Source organism: Puma concolor, chromosome C1, assembly GCF_028749965.1.
Source record: "Puma concolor isolate L17-30 chromosome C1, mPumCon1.1.hap2, whole genome shotgun sequence".
NCBI classification, from domain to species: Eukaryota; Metazoa; Chordata; class Mammalia; order Carnivora; family Felidae; genus Puma; species Puma concolor.
In genome coordinates, this window is record NC_141674.1 from 36,151,459 (window position 1) to 36,174,048 (window position 22,590).

The 22,590-nt window shown below is 43.9% G+C and overlaps 3 protein-coding genes and 1 long non-coding RNA gene across 12 annotated transcripts in view; 1 reads left to right on the plus strand and 3 right to left on the minus strand.

Annotated features, from left to right (window-relative positions):
- The window catches only part of NASP (nuclear autoantigenic sperm protein), a 43,945-nt gene extending 34,222 nt beyond the window's left edge, over nucleotides 1-9,723 (plus strand). For 3 of the 6 annotated variants that reach the window (XM_086716818.1, XM_086716819.1, XM_086716817.1), the window contains 9 exons: nucleotides 4,992-5,071; nucleotides 5,244-5,329; nucleotides 5,449-5,522; nucleotides 6,154-6,342; nucleotides 6,462-6,628; nucleotides 7,352-7,408; nucleotides 7,496-7,573; nucleotides 8,242-8,370; nucleotides 8,867-9,723. In XM_086716818.1, the coding sequence (XP_086572944.1) occupies nucleotides 4,992-5,071; nucleotides 5,244-5,329; nucleotides 5,449-5,522; nucleotides 6,154-6,342; nucleotides 6,462-6,628; nucleotides 7,352-7,408; nucleotides 7,496-7,573; nucleotides 8,242-8,370; nucleotides 8,867-8,947 (941 nt within the window). In that variant the 3' untranslated portion in view covers nucleotides 8,948-9,723. The remainder of the gene's footprint in view (nucleotides 1-4,991; nucleotides 5,072-5,243; nucleotides 5,330-5,448; nucleotides 5,523-6,153; nucleotides 6,343-6,461; nucleotides 6,629-7,351; nucleotides 7,409-7,495; nucleotides 7,574-8,241; nucleotides 8,371-8,866) is intronic. The other 3 variants (XM_086716821.1, XM_086716820.1, XM_086716822.1) reach the window with 3 other exon arrangements.
- On the minus strand, nucleotides 392-4,985 carry LOC147577984 (uncharacterized). Its single transcript, XR_015254674.1, has 2 exons — nucleotides 912-4,985; nucleotides 392-668 (listed from the first exon to the last, which is right to left on the minus strand). It is a non-coding gene; the product is annotated as an uncharacterized LOC147577984 (long non-coding RNA).
- Nucleotides 9,724-10,505: 782 nt separating the features above from the next.
- CCDC17 (coiled-coil domain containing 17) lies at nucleotides 10,506-16,347 on the minus strand. The gene is given in 13 exon segments (XM_086716823.1): nucleotides 10,506-10,931; nucleotides 11,181-11,291; nucleotides 11,361-11,571; nucleotides 11,717-11,920; nucleotides 12,076-12,173; nucleotides 12,286-12,431; nucleotides 12,638-12,775; nucleotides 13,059-13,177; nucleotides 13,269-13,352; nucleotides 13,568-13,821; nucleotides 13,823-14,053; nucleotides 14,157-14,237; nucleotides 14,240-16,347. Coding segments are annotated over 13 exon segments (2,028 nt in total). The 5' UTR covers nucleotides 14,456-16,347; the 3' UTR covers nucleotides 10,506-10,796.
- Nucleotides 16,348-16,488: 141 nt separating this feature from the next.
- GPBP1L1 (GC-rich promoter binding protein 1 like 1) overlaps nucleotides 16,489-22,590 on the minus strand; it is a 68,031-nt gene continuing 61,929 nt past the window's right edge. For all 4 annotated transcript variants that reach the window (XM_086716828.1, XM_025935246.2, XM_086716829.1 and 1 more), the window contains 5 exons: nucleotides 21,626-21,766; nucleotides 21,012-21,170; nucleotides 19,370-19,494; nucleotides 18,322-18,424; nucleotides 16,489-17,401 (listed from right to left, as the gene is read on the minus strand). In XM_086716828.1, the coding sequence (XP_086572954.1) occupies nucleotides 17,249-17,401; nucleotides 18,322-18,424; nucleotides 19,370-19,494; nucleotides 21,012-21,170; nucleotides 21,626-21,766 (681 nt within the window). In that variant the 3' untranslated portion in view covers nucleotides 16,489-17,248. The remainder of the gene's footprint in view (nucleotides 17,402-18,321; nucleotides 18,425-19,369; nucleotides 19,495-21,011; nucleotides 21,171-21,625; nucleotides 21,767-22,590) is intronic.

Genomic DNA, 22,590 nt, shown 5'->3' on the forward strand with positions numbered 1-22,590 from the left:
GAATTGGTACACTTAAGCAGGCATGCCATTTAAATGAAGGCAGTTAACCACAGTGAAAGAATTCTGGTGACTGACTTTTAGTCTTCAGGAAGTACTTAGAGGCTTATTCACATTAGTTTTAAATTAGCCCCTCCAAAAGATAATGAAAAACTTAACTGTTAGCTCTCTTGCTGCTTTCCCCCTCATTTCATGCTTGCTTTGGCTGCTAAACTGAAGTTTTTGTTACTTAGGACGTTATAAAGTGTCTGGATGCTTTGTATAGTATTGGTCTAATTTTGATTCAATTCCATCAAGATGTATAAGCCTCTAATTAGTAATTAGATAACTGGCACGTCTGACTTGAGTTGTACTATCATTTGAGGATTCTACTGTCTGTAAGGTTCATCTAACGTTGGTATTAATAACCACAGGTATATTCTAGTTAATAGTTACTACTTCATATAAGTGCCAGACTACTTCAAGAGTTCTCTTTACTTTTAGATTTTCAAAAACAAACAATCAGTACTTGCAGCTCATCCTGGTAAAATACATTCTACCTATGTGCAGGTCGCTGCACTCCAGCCAGCACAGGCATGGTAACCAGAAATGAATTGGCTAAGTGGTAGCACCATTGGGCTGCTTATTGGGTTTTAGGAGTTCTTTATGGAAAAAGCACAGAACTGAATTACCTCAATTTTTTTTTTTTTTAATTTTTTTTTTTCAACGTTTATTTATTTTTGGGACAGAGAGAGACAGAGCATGAACGGGGGAGGGGCAGAGAGAGAGGGAGACACAGAATCGGAAACAGGCTCCAGGCTCTGAGCCATCAGCCCAGAGCCCGACGCGGGGCTCGAACTCACGGACCGCGAGATCATGACCTGGCTGAAGTCGGACGCTTAACCGACTGCGCCACCCAGGCGCCCCATAATTACCTCAATTTTTAAGAAACTACCATGTCTTGATCTTTAATGATAGTGAGCAAAGACAGTAAGAAGTTCTGCTGGCTCTTTTAAGTTGGACTTTGAATAATAAGCTACAGTAGAGCTGTCCTATTTCTCCAGTTCAAAAACTATTCTGTGGGATCACAAGTGACATTGTTAGAGCTTTCTCACATACATTTTTTACTCCAAGATTATACTATGAAGTAGGTAGTATTACTCCACTTACAGCCATGAGGAAATTGAGGCTTAGGGGTTACGTTACATGTTTAGGGTCAAATACTAAGTCATAGTACTAGAATCCAACTCTAGATCTGACATGAATGTATTGCTGTCCCCAAGCCTACCTCACAGTGAGGAAGGTAGTTTTATCTCCTTTAATCCATCTCCTATCAAAAACTTTCTGGTCACTCTTTTCAAAACACTTATAAAAGCCCTAGGAGTCATCAGTTGCAGTTTTTAGTCTTATCCCAGCTACCACTCTACTTCTAAAGAAGGTAGTTTTCCATATTTTACAAAAGAAGAAATGGCAGGGGCACCTGGATGGCTCAGTCATTTAGGCGTCCCACTCTTGATTTTGGCTCAGGTCATGATCTCGGTTGGTTCGAGTCCTGAGTAGGGCTCTATGCTAACAGTGTGGAGCCTGCTTGGGATACCCTTCGCCACTCATGATCTCTGTCTCAAAAAAAAAAAAAAAAAAAAAAAGCAAATGAAGAAATGGCAGAAAGAGGTTAAGCAATTTGCCTTAGTCATATAGCCAATAAGTGGAGGGCTGAGGTACCCAAACCTTCTGGCTCTAGGGCCCAAGCTCTCAACTCTCTGTGCTCTATTTCTCTTTATGTGGCAACACTAGCCTGCAGAATTTTTTTTTTTTTTTTTAAGTTTATTTTGAGAGAGCATGTGAGCAAGTGGGGAAGGAACAGAGAGAGAGAGAATCCCAAGCAGACCTCCACACTGTCAGCCCAGAGCCTGATGCAGGGCTTGAACCCACGAACCATGAGATCATGACCTGAGCCCAAGTCAGATGCCTAACTATACCACCCAGGTGTCCCTTTGCAGAAATCTTATAAGGGTTGTTGTTTTTTTTTCTCTCTCTTTATCTTTTAAGAATTTTGATTTTTTATTTTTTTTAATTTTTAATGTTTGTTTATTTTGAGACAGTGCACACAAGTGTGGGGCAGGGGGTGGGGGGGCAGAGAGAGAGGGAAAGAGAGAATCCCAAGCAGGCTTCGTGCTGTTAGCACAGACCCCAAAGTGGGACTCAATCTCATTAACTGCCAGGGCATAACCTGAGCTGAAATCAAGAGTTGGCAGTTTAACTGACTGAGCTACCCAGGCACCCCTTAAGATTTTATTTAAAAAAAAAAAAAAAAAAATTTAACGTTTATTTATTTTTGAGAGACAGAGACAGAGCATGAGTGGGGGAGGAGCAGAGAGAGAGGGAAACACAGAATCTGAAGCAGGCTCAAGGCTCTGAACTATCAGCACAGAGCCCGACATGGGGCTTAAACTCCTGAACTGTAAAATCATGACGTAAGCCCAAGTTGGAAGCTTAACTGACAGAACCAACTAGGTGCCCCTTAAGATTTTATTTTTAAGTAATCTCTACACTTAACAGGGGGCTCAAACTCACAACCCCAAAATCACGAGTGTCACATATACTACCAACTGAGCCAGCCAGGTATCCCAGAGGTTTTCTCTTAAAATCCCATTTTCTACCACCTCTCTTAAAATGGCATTTATCCCTAATAAAGATAACTTATCTGTTCTTTTCTGATTGTCACACTAGATAGGATTGATAAGTAAACAAAGTTTTTAAATTGTAGGCACAGAGCTTGGCCATGCTCAGACTACTGGTCAGTCTGTAGTGTTTACCTGACTTAGTCCTGTGGGAGTGCTAGAATAACCAAAGAACCAGCAGATTGCCTTTACTTTGTCTTTAAGAGGAATTTTCTTCTTTGCACCATTCTGTGCCCTTAACTTTTGAACAGGCAACAAATTAGAGAAATGGTATAAAACTGTGTTTCCCTTTCTCCAAAGGATGATAATAGGCATACTACAAAGAAGATTCCACTTTCAAAGAAGTTTGGAAAATATTTTAACAGATCACTTTACTGAGGACATCAGGGCAATTCCTATTAATACCTGAGTATAGATTACCAGATTGGAAAGTATCACTTTAAAGTAATGGCTTTCTCATTAACCTAGCTGCTTCTCTACCATCCCATGAAAGTAGTACAAATTTCTGCAGGAAAACCAATATTTTCTCAACATTATCATAAGAGTTTTAGTTTAAAAATTTGATGTAAAACTCAGTAAGACCTTATGCCAAATTAGATGTCACCTAGCATTCTGGTATGAGTAGGAACAGATACCAGATAATTAAAAATAGAGAATAACCATACACATTTTGTTAATTTTTTCTACAAATTGTGAAGGTAAAATGTTTCATAGATTTACTTCACCCGTTTTGCACATTCTCCTGGAGAACGGGCTTCATTACCATCTAGTTTTAACAGTGTACTAAGTATACAAACATCTTGGAAATTTGGGCATGGATATATAATGGTGTGTGATGGTGGGTATTTATTTCAGAAGCACTATATCACATGGTCAACGGGAAAAGTGACTCATTTGATAAAACAGTTTACCAAAGAGGTTAATTAGCTTGTAACTTGTAATTGATTCTTAGAGGATTTCTTTTTTTAATTTAATTTTAATTTTATTTATTTAAGTAATCTCTACACCCAGTGTGGTGCTAGAACTTAAAATCTTGAGATCAAGAGTTACACATTCCATTGACTGTGCCAGCCAGGTGCCCTTCTTAAAGGACTTTGTTAGATTGTCCTACTAATTTATAATGTTTAGGAATTTTCTTTGCCTGTTCCCATCCTGAACCAGAATTGCTAGACAGATAAAAGTCCTTTAGCCTGACTTCCTAAGGCCTAATTGCCATATTCATGTTCTCATAATAGCTTGTTAAGAGACAATATTTTGCTTGTGTTAAAAATGCTTAATGAAAGATGGCAGAGGTAGGCACATTATACCCAGTTTGTGAATTGTTTGTGCCCCCATAAGCCCATTAAAAAAAAAAAAATTTTTTTTTTAACGTTTATTTATTATTGAAAGACAGAGTTAGAGCATGAGCAGGGGAGGGGCAGAGGGAGAGGGAGACACAGAATCTAAAGCAGGCTCCAGGCTCTGAGCTGTCAGCACAGAGCCTGACGTGGGGCTTGAACTCAAAAACCACGAGGTCATGACCTGAGCCAGGTCGGACACTTAACCGACTGAGCCACCCAGGCGCCCCTATAAGCCCATTTTTAATCGCTTGATATTCTGAGCTTCATGTGGTGAATAGAGCTATTTATTAGCAGACTGTCCTTCTACTAGGCATTTGACTTGTGAGTGTATGCCAGTATGGTAAAATACAGTGTCAGTATGGTTGCAAATTTTAACATTATACTGGAGTAGAATAATTGGTTGTGGTAGTGCTCACTCATTTCTGTATGTGCTAGAGCTGGCTGGAGTCTGTGGCATGCTCATTGGTGAGAGTTGGTAAGGACTATGCTTTTCTCTCTACAGCTCTGTTGTGGGAAAGCTAGTCTCTTGAGCATTCTTGATCTGAATGGACTGGGGTAATTTAACTTTTCATACTTTGTCAGCTTGTTAGTATTCTCTAACAAGTGGCCTAAAGACCCCAGGAACACTGGCTGAGGTCTCCATTTGCTTCTGGCTGAGTAGATGGGAACTTCTAGTAACCAAAAGGCTACAATAGCTAATATGTCTTGATCTGAGAGATCAGGAATGATTTTTAGAAGAGAAACATTTCAGCCTTCTGATCACTGAAGGTATAAACCATAGACGCCATAAGATTATACAATCTAAATCTAGATTACACATGAATTAGACTGTAATCACTGGCTTTATATTTCTATCCAGTTCAAATATTAACTGACTTAGCATCTGGCCTGTTCTACCTCAGAATATAGGTTATTCAACCGACATTTATTGGAACTTCTGACTAGTTAAAAGATATCCTTAGTATTCTCAATACTGAGTAATTTTTGCTTGCAGAAACTGAAGGCTCAGAAGAGGAGGATAAAGAAAATGACAAGGCTGAAGAAACACCAAATGAATCCATTCTTGAAAACAAGGTAAATTATTTGTTCAGTATCAATTTCTGCTTTCTTTTTGTAGGACTGTAGCTTACTAGGGTATGCCTGATTATTATCATAGCTTTTTCTTAGTTATACATTTAGATTTGTAATCTAAAGATGCCTGTCTTGTACTGCTGCCTAATACCAATGATTTGGATATACTTTTTAGTCTCTTCAAGAAAGTGAAGAGGAAGAGATTGGGAATCTAGAGCTTGCCTGGGATATGCTGGATTTAGCAAAGATTATTTTTAAAAGGTAAAACTTTTGGTGTGTCTAGGCTCAGGTTGGGAGTTCGGAGGTTGAATGAAAATAGAATACCAGTTAGGCTTGGGCAAATGCTGTTAAGGTTTCTGATCATCTTTTCCTTCTTTTAGGCAAGAAACAAAAGAAGCTCAGCTTTATGCTGCGCAGGCACATCTTAAACTTGGAGAAGTTAGTGTTGAATCTGGTAATACATTTTTCATTTTACTCTCTCCTTTAATGTCCCCCCGCCCCCATTCTTCCTCTGATTCCTTAAAATTCAGCTTGATTGATCATAAGTTGTGGGCAGTTGGCTTTAAAGGACAGTTAGTTTGGGTTCCTGTAGCTCCTAGAGCTGTGTGAATAATCTCCCCTAACTGAAGTCTTTCAGTAGTTTTTTTTGTTTGTTTTGTTTTTTGTTATTTTGATATTGTTTATAGTCAAGGATCCTAGAGATGCTACAAAGAAAATGAAATGTAAAATAGAGCATTCCTGTAGGATAGTCTAAAATTTAGAAATATTGGGGCACCTGGGTGGCTCAGTCGGTTGGGCGTCCAACTTCGGCTCAGGTCATGATCTCGCAGTCCGTGAGTTCGAGCCCTGCGTTGGGCTCTGGGCTGATGGCTCAGAGCCTGGAGCCTTCTTCCAATTCTGTGTCTCCCTCTCTCTCTGCCCCTCCCCCGTTCAAGCTCTGTCTCTCTCTGTCTCGAAAATAAATAAAACGTTTTAAAAAATAAATAAAAAATAAAATAAAATTTAGAAATATTAAATAAAAAAAAATAAAATTTAGAAATATTAAATGCTATCCATTTGCTTGCTTTTCTTTTTCTCTTTATTAGAGAATTATGTCCAAGCTGTGGAGGAGTTCCAGGCCTGCCTAAACCTTCAAGAACAGTACCTGGAAGCCCATGACCGTCTCCTTGCAGAGACCCACTACCAGCTGGGCTTGGCCTATGGGTACAACTCTCAGTATGATGAGGCAGTGGCACAGTTCAGCAAATCCATTGAAGTAATTGAGAAGAGAATGGGTGAGTGAGCATCAGCTATTTGATGCTAAGCTTGGTGGATCCAGTAATTGACAAGATTTTTAAAAAATGGATCCCCTTGTGGTTAACTATTAGTGATCACTTTAGCCTGTTTTTTGTAGCTGTACTAAGTGAGCAGATGAAGGAGGCTGATGGATCATCTTCTGAATATGAAAAAGAAATTGAGGAGCTGAAGGAACTGCTACCTGAAATTAGAGAGAAGATAGAAGATGCAAAGGAGTCCCAGCGTAGTGGGAATGTAGCTGAATTGGCTCTGAAAGCAACTCTGGTTGGTTTGGTTTCCTTTTAAAGTTTTGGTAATAGTATGATATTGTTGGAAGTCATCATGGTATTAGTGTTCCATTTGTCTAGGAACCATGACTTGGTTTCTAGGGAGCTGGTTGTTTGAAGGAATGTGAGAATTTAATTATTCTTATCAGATAGTATAATGCTTAAGATAGTATAATGCTTAAGAGAAGACACTCTGGAGCCATACTGGGTTTGAGCTCTGTATCTGCTGCTTACTGTGTGTGGCTATAGGCATGTTACTTAACATTTCTTTGCCTTAGTTGACTCATCTGTAAGATGGGGATAATAATACTTAGGTTAAAATACTTATGACAATACAAATAGTGTTCGCTTAATAAATGTTAGCTATTACTTCCATCTTTGAGAACTCCTATTTAGATTAGCAAGGTATTGATGATGGCTTTTAGCCCCACATTTCCTGGCTCTGCTTTTGGCTGCTGGAATGTCAGGGAGTGTCCTACCCTCCTGGTGATGACATGATACAGAGGGGTTAATTTAACATCTACACTGCCTAAGCTCCCAGTTTGGGGATGGCAGGTGTAGGTGGAGGTGGGTGGACGATATTGCTTCTATAAGGAAGCCCGCTAGTATTTGAGGTCTTAATCAGAATCAGTTTTTTGGATGGTCAGTACCGTTGTAGGACTGTGGGTGACCTGGTGGGTTTTGTCCTGGGCCCCACTTGGGTCTGTCACCTCCCAAACAGGTGGAGAGCTCTACTTCAGGTTTCACTCCTAGTGGAGGAGGCACTTCAGTCTCCATGGTGAGTATGCGGGTGGTTTTTGTCACTTAACATCAGGTCTGTTGGCCTCATGTAGCTGTACGTTGCTAACAAAGTCCTTTTTGCCAGGTTGCCAGTAGAAAGCCAACAGATGGTGCTTCCTCATCTAACTGTGTGACTGATATTTCCCACCTTGTCAGAAAGAAGGTAAATGTACATGTGGTCATTTCTGTCTTTCCAGTCTTTTTGTTTTGTTTTTTGCTTCAAATGATACATGGGGAATGCATTCCCTAATATTTGATGCAATAAGACACTCATTTTGCAAAGTTGGTGAGGATTTGAGTGAACGTAGTTTTCACTTGAATATGTCTTCTAACAAAAATTTCCAGGCCTCTTCTGGCCTAGGAGTATCAAATCAGAAAAGTTGCTGAGGAGACTTGGTCTCATGGCTCATCTTAGGAAACAGGCAAGTTTTGACAGTAGTCATTCAGCAGCAGACCTGCTGATACTTACACTCCTGACTCTGCCTGTAGTTACAATAGTTTTTTTTTTTCCTCTTGTGGGAGACTGATTCCTTTGTTTCTGACTCCCAAAATTGTGGTTTGGTTATTGTTTAGATCTCCTTACCCTACCCCACCTTTCCACTAGGGAGGCTGAATTGGTATGTTTTGGCAGACCAATTTATTGTATTGAACTCAGGTTGGCTTCTGCCTCTGTGGCCATGGGAGAAGACCCTTAGACCTGTGGATCCTGGTGCTGCAAAACCATGGGGTGGCAGCGGCAGGGGAGGAGAGGAGTAAAGGGACTGTTAAAAAGTTCTGCAGTTCTTTTAAAAATATCCAGCACATTTGTGAAGCTCACAATTATATCTTCAGAGGAAACCAGAGGAAGAAAGTCCCCGAAAAGATGATGCAAAGAAAGCCAAACAAGAGCTGGAGGTGAATGGAGGCAGTGGGGATGCCGTCTCCAGTGGAAATGAAGTTTCAGAAAACATGGAGGAGGAGGTGGGCAGTTAAGAGGGCTTGGACTCTTGCCTTATTTCCCCTTGTTCTCAGGGCCTGGGGAAACTGGTCCTCCTAAGTGCATGTTCCCCGCCTTGAGCCTGTTTGTTTTTATAAGGATTGCATTCAGTTAATCCACTGTGCAGGAAACGATTTGGTTATGGAATGTAGGATGTCCCATTGACAGATGGAAACTATATACATACCACAGGTCCCGTCCTAATGAATGTATGAGAAGGTATTTAATTGGCAAGACCATTGGGTTACTTCTGCTTCCTCCTTTCCAGGTAACCTATAAACATTGGCGTGGTCAGCCCTATTCTAGAAAATTTAGGAAATGGCCTTATATTTTGTGGTCATTGCCGTTATTCATGTAGGGAGCAAAGCAGGGTTTTAAGAGACCTGTTTACTTTCTCTAAGGCCTCTACTCAACATATAAGACAGAATGGCTTAAACTAGGTAGGGTCATTTATGCCCAGGCTCCCTGTTTGTCTTCCAGGCTGAGAATCAGGCTGAAAGCCGGGCAGCAGTGGAGGGGACCGTGGAGGCCGGAGCAACAGTTGAAAGCACTGCATGTTAAGAGAGGGCGCAGAGCCTTCCTCCTGAGGGAAAGTGTTTTTGTATATAATGTATTTTTTCACTTTGGGGGGATTCTTTTTGTATAACTTCAATAAAGATTGTAAGCAAAGGTTGAGGCTTTGATGATTTTTTTCTTAAACATTGGCTGAATCTGTGCCTTGGAACGCTCCAGGTTTTGTATAGTGGCCAAAGGCACCCCCCACTCCCTTTCTGTACTGTTCTCATCCAAATTCCTACCTATTGTGGAGGTGATTAAATCAAGCATGGTTATAGGCCTTTTGTCTTCCAATGGTGCTATGCTTTTTCCATTTTAAATACTGCACTCAGCTGTGTTGCAAACCTTCAGTGGTGCTGTCCCTGGATGGGGGCTACAAAAACAAGACTTGGTGAAGATCTTGCTCTTTGGTGCTGATACTTCTGTTTGATGGACTTTGTGAGCTGATAACCGCCTCTGAGTCAGCCCTTGGTATTTTTATCCACTTAGTCTCCAACTGGGGGCCAATAATCCTGTCTGGAAAAAGAACTCTGAAGAAAACTTGTGAGGGAGTGGTGGGGGAAACCTTGAGAACTGGTGTGCTAATTATAGAGAAATGAGCTTTCTGGTTTGAAAGTGGCTGAGGGACAGACTGGACCCTTTGGATGTGCTTGGGAGAATCTGTGGGGAGGCTGGTTGATGGAGTTTTGTTTTCTGTACAGAAAGGCTGAAACTGTCAACTTGAATCCGAATTGTTACCCCATCTGCAGTTTTGACTTCTCAAATAAAGATGCTAAAAAAGCTCTTGGTCTGAACTTGTGTTTAAAGATTTTCAGATTCAGTGTCTCCTTCTCTGCCCCTCCTCTGCTCACTCTTACTCTCAACTAAATGTAAAAAAAAAAAAAAAGATCTTCACTGGGATCCTTGACTGCCTAGAGTATTTCCATGTGGAAGGTGGGGTTGAAAGTCTGGCTGCCCAGTCTAAGGGTGCTGGTGCTTAGGATACTGGTACTAAAGCCATCCCATTAGGACCTCACAGATGCCCAGGATGCAAGGTAAATGGAGAGCCTCCATATATGAGCTGCCTCTGACCCGACCCTTAGTTCAATTACGTGTTATGCATCAGGCATTGTTTGGATCTGAATTCCAAACAGTGCCTGCCCTACATTACCTAAAGGGAGTTATTTAATTCTGACCACCCACAGGGCTACTTTGCTGCACTAGACTCTAGGTCAGAACCTGCCATTTTAATAACCAATGTCAGAGGCAGTTTTTCACTTTATTATTTTGTCCCCTAAATACAAGAGAAAATGGAGTTTTTCTGGGCTGGTTATGGTAACTCATGGCTGCAGATCTTCCTGAAGATGCCTTCGTATTGCATGTACCAAGTCCTGAGAGTTTTAGGCCTAATATCAAATTTCAGCCAGATTTCACAAGTGACCCTCTACAAGTGTAAGATATGGGAGCTCCTAGTTTATGGGACCTTTAGAGCCTGGATGGCTTCCCAGAGGATGTCCTGAGGAAGCTTGGATTTGAATGAAGAAGTGTGGCAACAAGACAGGCTTTAGCAAGAAACATGTGGGAATAAGTTCAAGTTCCTTTAATGAATTAAAGAGTGCCCTTGCTCATCTTTGAAAGGATTTAGATGCCAGGCAGTATTGCAAATAACCTTACATTCACTTAATCGCCACATCTGTTTTACAAAAGTATTTTTGAAAGGTGGTAAAGCCGTTGGAGCTTTTATCTGCTATTTGCTCCTAGACCTTCAGAAGGTGTAGTAGTAAAACTGCAGGTCTGGCAACTTCAAATCCTAGATCTCTGCATGTTAAGCTACTCCTGCCCATATTTTCCTAGACTCAAAGCCAGAGGGAGTAAGTCAAAGCTGTGATGAGGGCCCAAACCCTCGTCTCAAACCTTGACTGCTGAGGGGCTCTTCTGTGGGAGGAGGGGGATCAACAAAGCCAGCTTTTGGGGCAAGGGAGCTGGCTTCCAGTGAAGGCGAACTGGACATCTGTGGAACGGGGAGAAGAAAGTGTATCTTTAGCAAGAGGTTTGTCTTGACTACCCAATGTAAATCAAGTTAACCTCATTGTTCTCTGATTTCCTTATCCATTTACCTAGATCTACCTAATAGGATGTATGAGGGTTAAATGAGTTCATTCACAGCACTTGATAACTTGGCACATGGTGGTCAGCAAATATCGGCAATTAACCACACCAATCACACCTGTGGTGCCCCTAGCTCCTGGTGGGCCCTCACCAGAGGTGGGTACTGGTATTCCTGGGCACTTGCTGGATTGATCTCTGCCAGTGTCTGGACACCTGCATCTCTTGCATTAACCAGTCGCAGAAAGAGCTCAGCCTGACCTACCTGGAGAGAGATGAAATAGTAATGCACCTGTACCTGGAGTAGACCCAGTCCTCATTAACCCACACTTACCTGGGGAATCCAATTCAGCTGCCCAAGGCTAAGGCTGGGGTCCAGAGGAAGGGCCCGAAGTGGAATACGCCAGTGACCACTTAGCACTCTTTGATCCCGGTCAAATAACACCAGTGAGGCCCAAGCCTTTGGCTGTGGTGCTGTAGCCCATGCCAGCCCCTGCCAGGCCTGTAGCTCACAGACCAAGGATACTGATGGTGAAGGTGGCAGTCTAGAACAACCAAAACAAGGTGTCAGAACTGTTCTCCCTTCCCAGGATAGCCCTCAGAGCCAGTGGCCCTATGTACACATGAGAAAACTCAGAATGAGGGAAAAGCCTCAAAATGTGGCACCAAAGCCAATCTCCACATACTGACCTGGGTACAGGCTGCCTGCTGGCAAGGATGGCACAGTTGCCCATGGGCCCAGGAGCTGGAGGTGGGGGCAAGCAAAGGGCTGGGGGCAATGCTGTGACCCCTCCTGTATCCTGTCCATCTCGGGTCAAACCGGTCAGTAGTTGTACCCAAATCCAAGAAGCCTCAAGTCCCCGAAGGAAGTCATAGAAAATGACCAGACCAGCCCTGAAGAACACAGGTCTCAGCTGGCACCTACACATAAACACACCCCCAGCTCCTCTTAACCTTGCCCCCCTCAACCCTCACTTGTCCTAGTGGTCTCCTTAATTAAAAGTGATGGCCAAGTCACAGAGGATGTCAAAAGAGGAAGCCCGCCTCACCCAGGGTCGTAGGGTGCAGGGCCCAGAACGTCAGAAGTGGGCAGGAGGAAGTGTGCATCCAGGCCTAGGTTTCTGGTCATGGTTCCAGGAGGCAGCGGCTGTGGTTGGGAAAGAGTGGACCCCAGAAAGCCTCCCAGGTGTCCATGCTTCCCCAACTGCACAAAACAGAACTGCCTGCCACCCTCCCCCACCAAACCCCTGGGTCCTCACAGCCTCTTCTGTGCCACTCAATAGGACACCTGTGGGGTGTGGAATCGGTGGCAGTGGGGGAGCCACCCGGGGTGGGAGGCGTGGGGGATCTTCCCTCCTTCTCAGACTTGGGCTGGGATTCGCAGCAGGTGGCAGCTTCCTAGGCCCTGGGAGCAGAATTAAGAGTAGGGCACCCCTAAGCAGGACGCAGCAAGTAACAGCGCTGAGATAACCCTCCCCCGGGAGTCTAGGTGCATGGACACCTGGAGATGCACGTAAACAAGGACGGACAGCACGTAAACACCAGCCTCATTCCCCATACATGGTCCCTCTAACCCCCTCTTCCAAGCTTGGTCTGATTGAGCTAGGTGACCTGGGACGGGTACTCGCTGAAGCCAGGACGCAGGGCCTGCGCCTCTCTGCATCTGCAAGGCCAGGATTTCTGCCTCCAGGCGCCGGTTTTCAGCTTCCACTACTAGAAGCTCCCCCAGTGTGGCATCTGCCTTCCTTCCTGCGATGAAAAGTCCGACCTGTCACCTCTGACCTCTGGTGACCAGCTGGTGAGATTCTGAGTTCTCCAGCTTTAGGTCTCTTTGGACAAGGCTGGACTTGTCAGGTAACATTCTAGCCATTGCCACAAAGACCACCTAGGTTTTATACTTCTGGGTTTTTGCTCAGGTGGTCCTCATGCCTCCCTCATCACCTCCCTCAACCGCCCTTTTCCTCCTCCCACAATTAAGACCACCGCATCTGAGAGGCACTCCTGGCCGGCCCCCCGGACCCCTCCTGTTCACCCCTGCGAGTCCGCAACCGCTGCAGCTCCAGTGTTGAGGCCTCCACTTGCAACTGACATATCTGGCCCAAAACGCCGGGGTCCCGGCCCCCGCCTCGAACATAGGCCTCACGCAGGGCCCTAGGGAGGGAGTAGGGGACAAAAAGGCAGCAGCGTCTTTCCAGAGCTGATCAGCGCTTCGCCCATGCCGTACCCGGGCCCGGGACCTCACCCGATCTCGGCAGCCAGAGTCCCTGGGTTGGCCTGTAGTACCGGACAACAGAGTTCTGCCTGTCGCAAGGGGTTGAGCCCGGTCCTGGAGTAGAGGGATACCGGCGCGGAAAAGGTATTACAGATCCAGACGCCAGGCCTCCGGAAGCCCCGCCCCTTCCCGACCTAACACTCGCAGCTTTCCAGCGGCTTAGGGGCTGGAGCCTCGCGCGTCCCGCCCTCCCGAGGGTCCCGCCCAGCCCCAGCCCCGCCCCCAAGCCAGCTCAGCTGAGCTACCGAATTCCCCGAGCCGGCTCTCACCCGGACTCTGGCTGTAGCTGTTGAACGTGCGCCCCTAGCACTTCTAGAGCTCCCCGCGTTCGCCGGCCTTCTGCCCTGAGTTCTCGAAGCTCCCGCTCCAGGCCGATAAGGCGTGATATTCCGCCCCGGGTCTGGGCCAAACCTTGGAGGCGTTGGCTCAGTTCTGAGGCGGTAAGGGATTGGGTCGCAACGGGGCCAACAAACTCAAATCCGAAGGGCGAGGGGCGGAGCGGGCCCTTAGTCCCCCTCTCCATTCCCCTCACCCTCGTTGCGTCGCTCCAGGGCAAGGCTCTGTGCCTTCGTCTCCACCATCCGCTTTGCGCGAGTCCTTTGCAATGCCCAAAGCCTCTCTCCCGGGCTTCCAGCAGCTTCTGGGGTGGGGCCCTGAGTCAGCGCCTCACAACGTCTTCGGAGCCCTTCTGATCTTCGGGGGACCTCTGTTATCCAGGGTTGCATTTCCTGTAGGTACAGCCGCAGCCGCTGCACCTGGAGATAACAGGAACGCGCAATCTCTGTTAGGAGTAATCCGACCTATAATCTGCCTGATCTGTAGGCTTGGGGAGGACGCCGAATTTTGAGCCAAGAGTACCTCCTCCGTTAGCTTCTTCAGAGCCAATTTGCTGGCCTCTTGGTCTGAGATGCCCTGTTGTCCTTGTGGCACAACCTGGCGACAGGGTGTGGGATGAGAAATCCTCAAAGAGTTGTTTGAATACCCGCCCGGTTTGGCCAGAGGCGGCCTGTTGAGGGGTGTGCACCAGGTGTTACCTCTCGGGTCAGATGGCCAATGCAGAAGCGCTGAGTGTGGGTAGCCAGCAGGGCCCAGGAGCGGAAAACCATGTCACAGGACCCACAGGACAGGAGCCCTGGCTCCCCAGAGTAGGAGGCCATGGAATGGGATCCCTTTCCTGACACCAGACAAGACCTGCAGAAGACAGGACAGAGGGCAGGGGAATGGGAGAGGAGTTTGAAACAGAAAGCCAGAGGCAGAGAGGAAAGGCCAGGTTTACTGAGTTTAGATTAAGTTTGTTTGGGGAGGAGATTTAGCAACCTGGGAAACAACTACAAGTCTAGGCAGGTCTGGAGCATGGGCGGGAAAAAGCAGGCCACCTTTGGGAGGAGCCCCTAAAAAGTGTCACAAGGACTGCTCTACTTAATTACATGAGCATGGGCAAGTCCCTTTTAATATCCCCGTTTCTCTGCTTATATAAAGGGGAACAAACAGCTGTCTCCTAGGCTGGCTGGGCCCCATTACTCCCGATTGCTGGCCACTGAATAGCCTCCAGCAGGGAGGTGTCATCTTGTTCATTCTTGTTTTCCCCCAAATGGAGGTTACCCAAGTTAGCCCCATTCTCCATTCTAGGGAACACCTGGGAATGGAAGCAATTGGCCCTTCTGGGTTTTCTTCCAGGAAACCTGTCTTTCCTGTAGGCTGAAAAGCTCTTCTTTGCACTGTGCCTCTCTGGAAGAAACCACAGCTTTTGCATAACCAAGTCACACCAAGGCCAGGGGTCTCTCCCTAACACCCATTCCCTGATTCCTGTTTTTTGGGTTTTGTTTTGTTTGGCTATAGAGGAAAGACAGTCCACACAGGCCAAGGAATGGAAAGTTCAGGGAGAACATTATAAATTTATCAGATGAGGGTAAGCTTTCACTTGAGCTGGCCGGGGCCAGGGAGGCCCTTCTTGTGGGTCAGATCTCTCTGCCACCTCCCCAAAGATCTGCATCCATCAGAGGCAGGAGCTCTGACTTAGCCCCATGTTTCCAAACTCCCTTTTTAAACAAGATAGAGATTTAAGGTAGCAACACCCCCTCCCCATGTAAGGCCAAGATATGACAAGCAACAGCTTGCAAAGCGTTTCAAAGCATGTGATCTCAGTCCAGCTTAAGTCCAAGGGAGAAGGGCACATTTTTAGAAATCTGTTCTGTCAAAGCTAGTTAGGAGCAAAGCCCAAGGCTAAACAGGTACGATATTTCTATCTCAACCAATTTCTCGTGTCTGGTTTAATACTTTTGCAACTTAATTCATTTATAGTATTCATGGATTCTAATATGCACGTTTTTTCCATATTTTAACACTGAAATCAGGATCGACAATGTAGTAACTGCCAAGTTTTCTTATTACTACATAAAAGAATGTCTTCAAATAGATATATTCAATGAAATATGATAGTTTTTATTGCTCAATCAACATTTCCACTTGGACTACTTGTAACACTAGCAGGAGAGACTATATAATAGTGTGGCAGATAGGGTCTCTGCCTTCCTAGCCTTTAGAATCCAACAAATGTCATGCTAGTCTTTCTGCCTCTAGGCCTCTACCCCTTCTGAAGACACTACAAGTTAGTCATCTAACATGCAATGAGGCCTGTTACTCTGCTGCTGGTCTCCTATTAGAGTATGATCTTAGACCTCTATAGCCACTGTAGGGATGGCCAAAGAGTGCCAGTGTATCTGTTTGGTTTAACTTCTACCTGGTCCATCAAATTTTGGACTAAGGTTTCATTTTTAATGTAACTTTATTTTCTTTCCTACTGGGCTGGGCACTCCCTGCATCCCCAGAGCCTTGCTGGGGAAGTGTACATTGAATGAAAAAATGTACCTCCTCCACTGGTCACCCAGACAGCACTGGCTCAAACCCTTTCCCATGTTCTTATTTAGCAGGAAACGGAGACATAAACCTTCCTTAAAATATGCACACTGGTAAATACTTAAGCAGTGAAAATCAGTTTCAGGAAGGAAACTTGGGTTTCTGATTTTATTATGGGTAATTTATTGCACAAATTCTTCTGCATCAAAAAAGTATCTGCTAAAAGGAGAAACAGGTGTGTCTGAATTCAGATTTCCCTCAGACTTCTAAAAGTATTTCCCCAAAGAATCCACTCATCTAATTTTAAAGGAAATATACTTCTTACACAAGACAATCCAAACTGATGCAAAATATTTATTCCAAGTTAGTTATTTTATGCAGTAGTTTTCCCCCTCAACAGACTTGTGATAACCACATCTTTTAAATCTGTAAATAATGTTATCAAAATAATCTTAATCTTTGAAATCTCACAAAAATTTATATTTTACAATCCACCCTGAATATCAAGGCTGCAAGAATAACACATTTCCTATATCCAAATATTTTACAGCTGTACCCAAAAAGGAAAAAAAAAAAAAAAAAAAAAAAAAAAGAAAGAAAAAGAAAACCATGTATGCTTGGTTAAGGGCTATTGTCACCCGAGCAGCCAAAAATAAAATAAAATATCCAAATTATTAGCATTAATTTAATACAATTATAACTTCAATAGTCACTTTGTCATTGACAATGATTGCTTGAGCACAGGGGTGAGTGCCCCAAGGGCTGGTAGTAGAAGCTGTTGCTGCAGACCGGTGTCTCCTCCTCTCTGCACTGCCAGCTCCCACCTGTGCATCGCCCCATATATACTGTGTCTGTGTGTGTGTATTTAAAAAATTTTTCCCATCACACAAACTTCTCTCTATTAAGCAGATAACAGGGAAGAACAACAACAAAAGCTAAACAAGCCAATTGCTCTCTCTTTGGGATATGATTATTTCCCTTGTGCATGAAGTATTCAACAACAACATAAGAAAAGGAAAAGAACAATTTCTTTTGTATACTCTCTAAACACACAAGCTGAGTTTCCTGGGTCAGATTTGTGAACATTTATATGCCTACTTCCAGGCATCGTCATCTGATGTTTCACTGCTACTGGTTTCCGTGTCTGAGTCCTCAAACTCTGCTTTACAAGTGCTTCTCCATGGGGAGAACAGGCTGGAACTGCGGCTCTGCAAAAAGCCATTCTTCCCAAAGCCATTTCTTCTCAGCTATGGTTAGCATGGGAAAGAAAAAAGAAAACCATCAAAAACGACACTGGCAATGGGACCTGGAAAAGGCCAGGCCTCAACTCAATTCTAGGCAGAATGTGGACGGCGCCCTTCTGAGAGATTAAAGATTTCATATAGCTGTGCTTTTCAAGGTTTAATGTGCAAATAAATCATTTAATGATTTTTTTAAAATGCAGATTCTGATTTCAGTAGGTAGGGTTTCAGATTCTCTATTTCTCCAAGTTCTCAGATGATGACAATGACTGAGGGAATAGTTCTGAGTAGCAAAATTTTTCTGTCAGCCTGTAATTTCTCTTTATAGGACTTGATACTGTTATTTGTGCTTTAAACATAAATGCCATAAATACAAATACATGTAAATAAAATATAAATATAAATACCACCAGAATTTAGGCTCCATGAGGTTTGTAGAGACTCCATTGATCTTGCTCACTGCTATAAACCCTAGGATCTGGCAGTGTTTCACTCAAAGACTCCAAACATTTGTTGAATGAATTCAAATATGTCGTTTCTTGGCTCTGGCCAGAGTATCTGAGGGAAACCATAACGCTGAAGGCAGGGGAGGGTGAGCTTACTTCTCTAGAGACCAAGGGCTGAGCCCCTAGCTTTGGACACAGTCTTGTGGTTCTGATAAGGAGTTAGAGCTGCCAGGATGAAAGACTATACTACCTTCTGAAATCTGCAAACTACTGACCTAGTTTTTGTATCCACCTACTGGAGATCCATATTGCCTAGGAAGTGATACACTTCTCTTTATTTTTACTATGACAACTTACTTTATATTTTCTTCTCCAAGGTCCTTTTCTTACACTAAACTGGGGCTCCCTAAGGACAAGGACTGTTCTGACTCCTTCCTCTCCTGGTCATTAACTGGTCTCCAGGAAAGGTTTATGACATACCTGCTCTGTCTTCATGTGGAACTCTCTGAGCTCATCCTCTGTGAGGGGGAGGCAATTCTCATCATTTTCAGGATACTCTTGCCATCCCATTGCTTTCAATAACCTTGTAGAGGGAGGTAAGGCAAAACAAAAACAAAAAAAACAAAAAAAACAAAAAAACATGACACCTTTAAGCATAAGTGGGAAGCCCACAACTTTTCAGAAAAAACTTACTTGTCTAGGGGCAATGGTACCCACTTGGATTTTTCTTTCCTCCCCAGCGGGGTAAACTTTAATTATGGCAACTTAGGTGCTTGAATTAAATGAGGGATCTCCACAGTTGCTCTTTCCAGAGCACAAGGGCTATAGAGAAGAGATAGTAGAGCAGAAAATAAGATTGCATAAGAGCCAAAATGCAGGGCCCTCTCTATCCCATAGACAAAACAGAGGAAGAAATCTCACTTTTGTCTCTTGTAAGCAAATTAGTACAGTTCCACATGTACCTAAGTTTTCTTTCAAGTTCATGGCATTGTGGTCTCCTTCATACTCTTGTGATCTTGCTGACTCCTAAAGTTATTCTGGACAGGAACCTCCTTTCAGGAAGGGACTGCCAAACATGGCAGGCCCTATCTGCCATCTAGTTAGTTGCCCAGAGAGCTGGCTGCTCTGTGTTTGAGGCCCTCATTAAAAGAATGCACTCCACCCATGGGGGTCTCATGCCTCCCAAGGCCCTTTAAAGGCCTCTTGGAACTGCTCACTTGGGTTAGGAGGGCCCAACGGCCAGCACAACAGTCCCAGAAAACCGGTTCCCCTTTCCACCCAGAGTTATAAACTGAATCTGAAACTAAACTACATGAAAGCCTTGGAGAGGAAAGTGTAAAAAAAGCTGGCAAATCTGTAAAGCAATGCCTAGCGGGCAATAGGTCAAGCAGGGGCATACAGAAAGAACACATTATTGTGCTAATGGACACTTCTCTCTGTATGCCAGACCAGATGTGAAATGTTTTAAGTATGTTCAAGCTTCTCGCAGGCCATACACAGCATCCACTGTGATCTGATATTCCCTTACCTGTGCTCTGCTTCCAGAGAATGTGAGAGGACTTCCCCTTCCTCCTCTACAGGGAGACTAAGACCATTTTGATGACAGCCTTCCTCTCCATTTTCCTTTGGTTCTGGTGTGCTGTTGTCCTCCAACTGAAATAAGGACACACTTGGTTTAATGATCCTTTGTGGCAAGAAAAGTAATCTACAAAATTAAGGAGTCAGGATTGAGGGAAGTGCTTTTCAGAAAACAACTTCAGTTCAAAAGTCTTCCTATTTAGTAATGAGGACTTGCTCACCTTACTAAGATTTCCAAAGTATTACCAACTAGTCAGGATCTTAACTTCAGGTTATGTCAATGGTGGCAGAGCTATTAGATCCCTATGCAATACCCATGCAATCATTTGGTCTAAAGAACTGTGCTCAGCTTTAAAAAGTTTACTTTCAGGTACCTGGGTGGCTCAAGTCAACTGAGAGCGTCCGACACTTGATTTTGGCTCAGGTCATTATCCCAGGGTAAAAAAAAAAAAAAAAAGTTCACTTTCCTAGAGTTCTTGCAGCTAGATGTTGCTATCTGACAGTTGGCCAATGTTGTATACATGCAAATTGCAGGATGGGGCTTTTAAGAAAGCACTTAAAGAAGGGAGACGTCATCCTCTTTCAGGTTTTTTGCTCTTTGTCCTTTTTCTTTTTCTTTTTTTTTTCAACGTTTATTTATTTTTGGGACAGAGAGAGACAGAGCATGAACGGGGGAGGGGCAGAGAGAGAGGGAGACACAGAATCGGAAACAGGCTCCAGGCTCTGAGCCATCAGCCCAGAGCCTGACGCGGGGCTCGAACTCACGGACCGCGAGATCGTGACCCGGCTGAAGTCGGACGCTTAACCGACTGCGCCACCCAGGCGCCCCTCTTTGTCCTTTTTCTAACCAGAACATGGATGGGTAGTATAGAGGTGCATAACTAGCCAAGCCCAAGTTGACTAAAACTTACAAGTTTCTTGATAATACCAAGGAACTCACCCTCGTATTTTTTTTATTTTTAGTTTTTTTAAATGTTTATTTTTGAGAGAAAGAACACGAGCAGGAGAGAGGCAGAGAGAGAGGGAGACATAGAATCTGAAGCAGGCTCCAGGCTCAGAGCTGTCAGCACAGAGCCTGATGTAGGGCTCAAACTCACAATCTGTGAGATCATGACCTGAGCTGAAGTCGGACACTTAACCAACCGTACCACCCAGGTGCCCCAGGCTCACCCTCTTAAACTGCAACCTCTAACTCTCCTGTTGTAGGGTACAGAACAAAAACAAAACAAAACAAAACCCTCTTGGCTTTACGGGTTTGTCAGATTTTCTAATTTTTTAAAATGTATTTCTAAGGTTGGGGGGAACAGAGGGATCCAAAGTGGGCTCTGTGCTTACAGCAGAGAGCCCGCAGTGGGACTTGAACTCTCGAACCATGAGATGATGACCTGAGCCAAAGTCAGATGCTTAACCGACTCAGCCACCCAGGTACCCTGTCAGATTTTCTTATATTGCAACTATATATAATCCTAACTGATAAAAACTTCTGTAAGTTTACCAACTTCTTATAGCACCGACCAATTCAAGACTTTAAAAAAGCATAAATACAACACGGGAAAACCCCTATGTTGCCCAGAAAATTCCTATGGTCTTACATCCTCCAGCTTGTCACAGTCTCTGTTCTCTGAAAAGTCTCCATTCCGGTCATCCTTCAGAGTCTTCAGGAACTCACTCTTCCTGTCGGTAGTTCGGCGGGTCAGCTTGGTCAGGCGAGAGGAGCTGATCTCAATTGGAGGAGTAGTGCTGGAGGGACTCTGGGCAAATATCACAAATAGGTTGCTCCTGACAGCAAAGAGCAAGAACTGGAATTCTCTGGGTCACTTCTATTTGGAAGTGGTTTCCAGAATCTGGCAGCCTATTTACCAGTCTGTCTTTTACCAAAAACAAACTATCCTTTTCATATAAACAGACTTCAGCTTTGCAGGGTTTTTGCAGTTAAGACTGTATAGTTTATACAGCATCTCTTTCATTTTTTTATAGTCTCGAGAAATGATGCCGGTCTAACATAGTCTACTACAGAGCAACTACTAACTACTCAGCTACTGTCCATCTTTAGACGCTAATGGGGTCAAGAAATGACTCTGAGAGAAGCACAGCTACAAAGGAAATGGAATTAGAGCTGTACATGTCATACCGTGTATCTTAGCATATGTAAGTAAATGAGAAATGGCAATTTTAGAAAAGGCTGTTTGGCCTTGTCCTCACTCACCTCTTTAGGAGAGCTTAAAACTGCACCACCAGCCAGTACTACTGGTTTGGTAACAGAGATTGGACTGGTAAAAGCAGACTCCCGGCTCGAGGAAAGGGATCCTGATTTGTGGTCCATTCTGTTAGCTTTCCATGCACTGGGCTACACAGGAAGAAAGAATAAATCAGTCAAAACAAGTATGGAGACAGAAGCTCAGCCTGGAAGATCAGAAAGCAAACAGTGAAATGTTATGTAAGAACACGAGTTCCAAGAGCTTACCCATCTTAACATGTTTGGGAGGCATGCAACCTCTTTCTGATGTTAGGCACTTGAAGGAGAAAAAAGCAGATGGGAACCAGAAGGGTCATGGGATATTAATAGGTATTTCTCAAAAAGAAAGCTCTGGTTCAATAACTGTGGGAGAAGCTGAAGTGAATAAAGTTCAACAGGTTTCTTCACTGTGCTATTTCTCAAAGCATTTAATTGTATATGAATTTGAGAGGCAGATATAATATACAGTGTTTTCCAAACTTACTGGACCCCAAAATGTTTTGTTTCCCAGAAGGAACTCTTATGGCAGGAAGCTAGTTCTAGAAGGCCAGAGCAGGCAATGTAAATGGCTAGACAATTCTGGTTTGATCCTTTCTTTGCTTGGCCTTGTGGGGCTTAGGCCTATTCTGTCATGCTGGCCCTAGCTCCAATTTGGATGGCAGCATAGTGAAGCTGGAAAATTTTTTTTTTTGAGTCAATCACACTGTCTGAAGAGACAGGAAGACAAAGCACATCAATGGAGTGAGGCTGGATAAGTGAAAAATGTCCATTTTTCCAGAATGAAACGATCAGAACGGAGAGACGGTCAGGACAAAGGAAGGATCTGAGTGAAAAGAATTTCTTTCTTGGTATTCAACAGGATATTATAGGCTTTAGGAAAGGAATTAATGTAAATGAGTATCTACCAGACGCTTATCAAACTGTTCACATTCTTA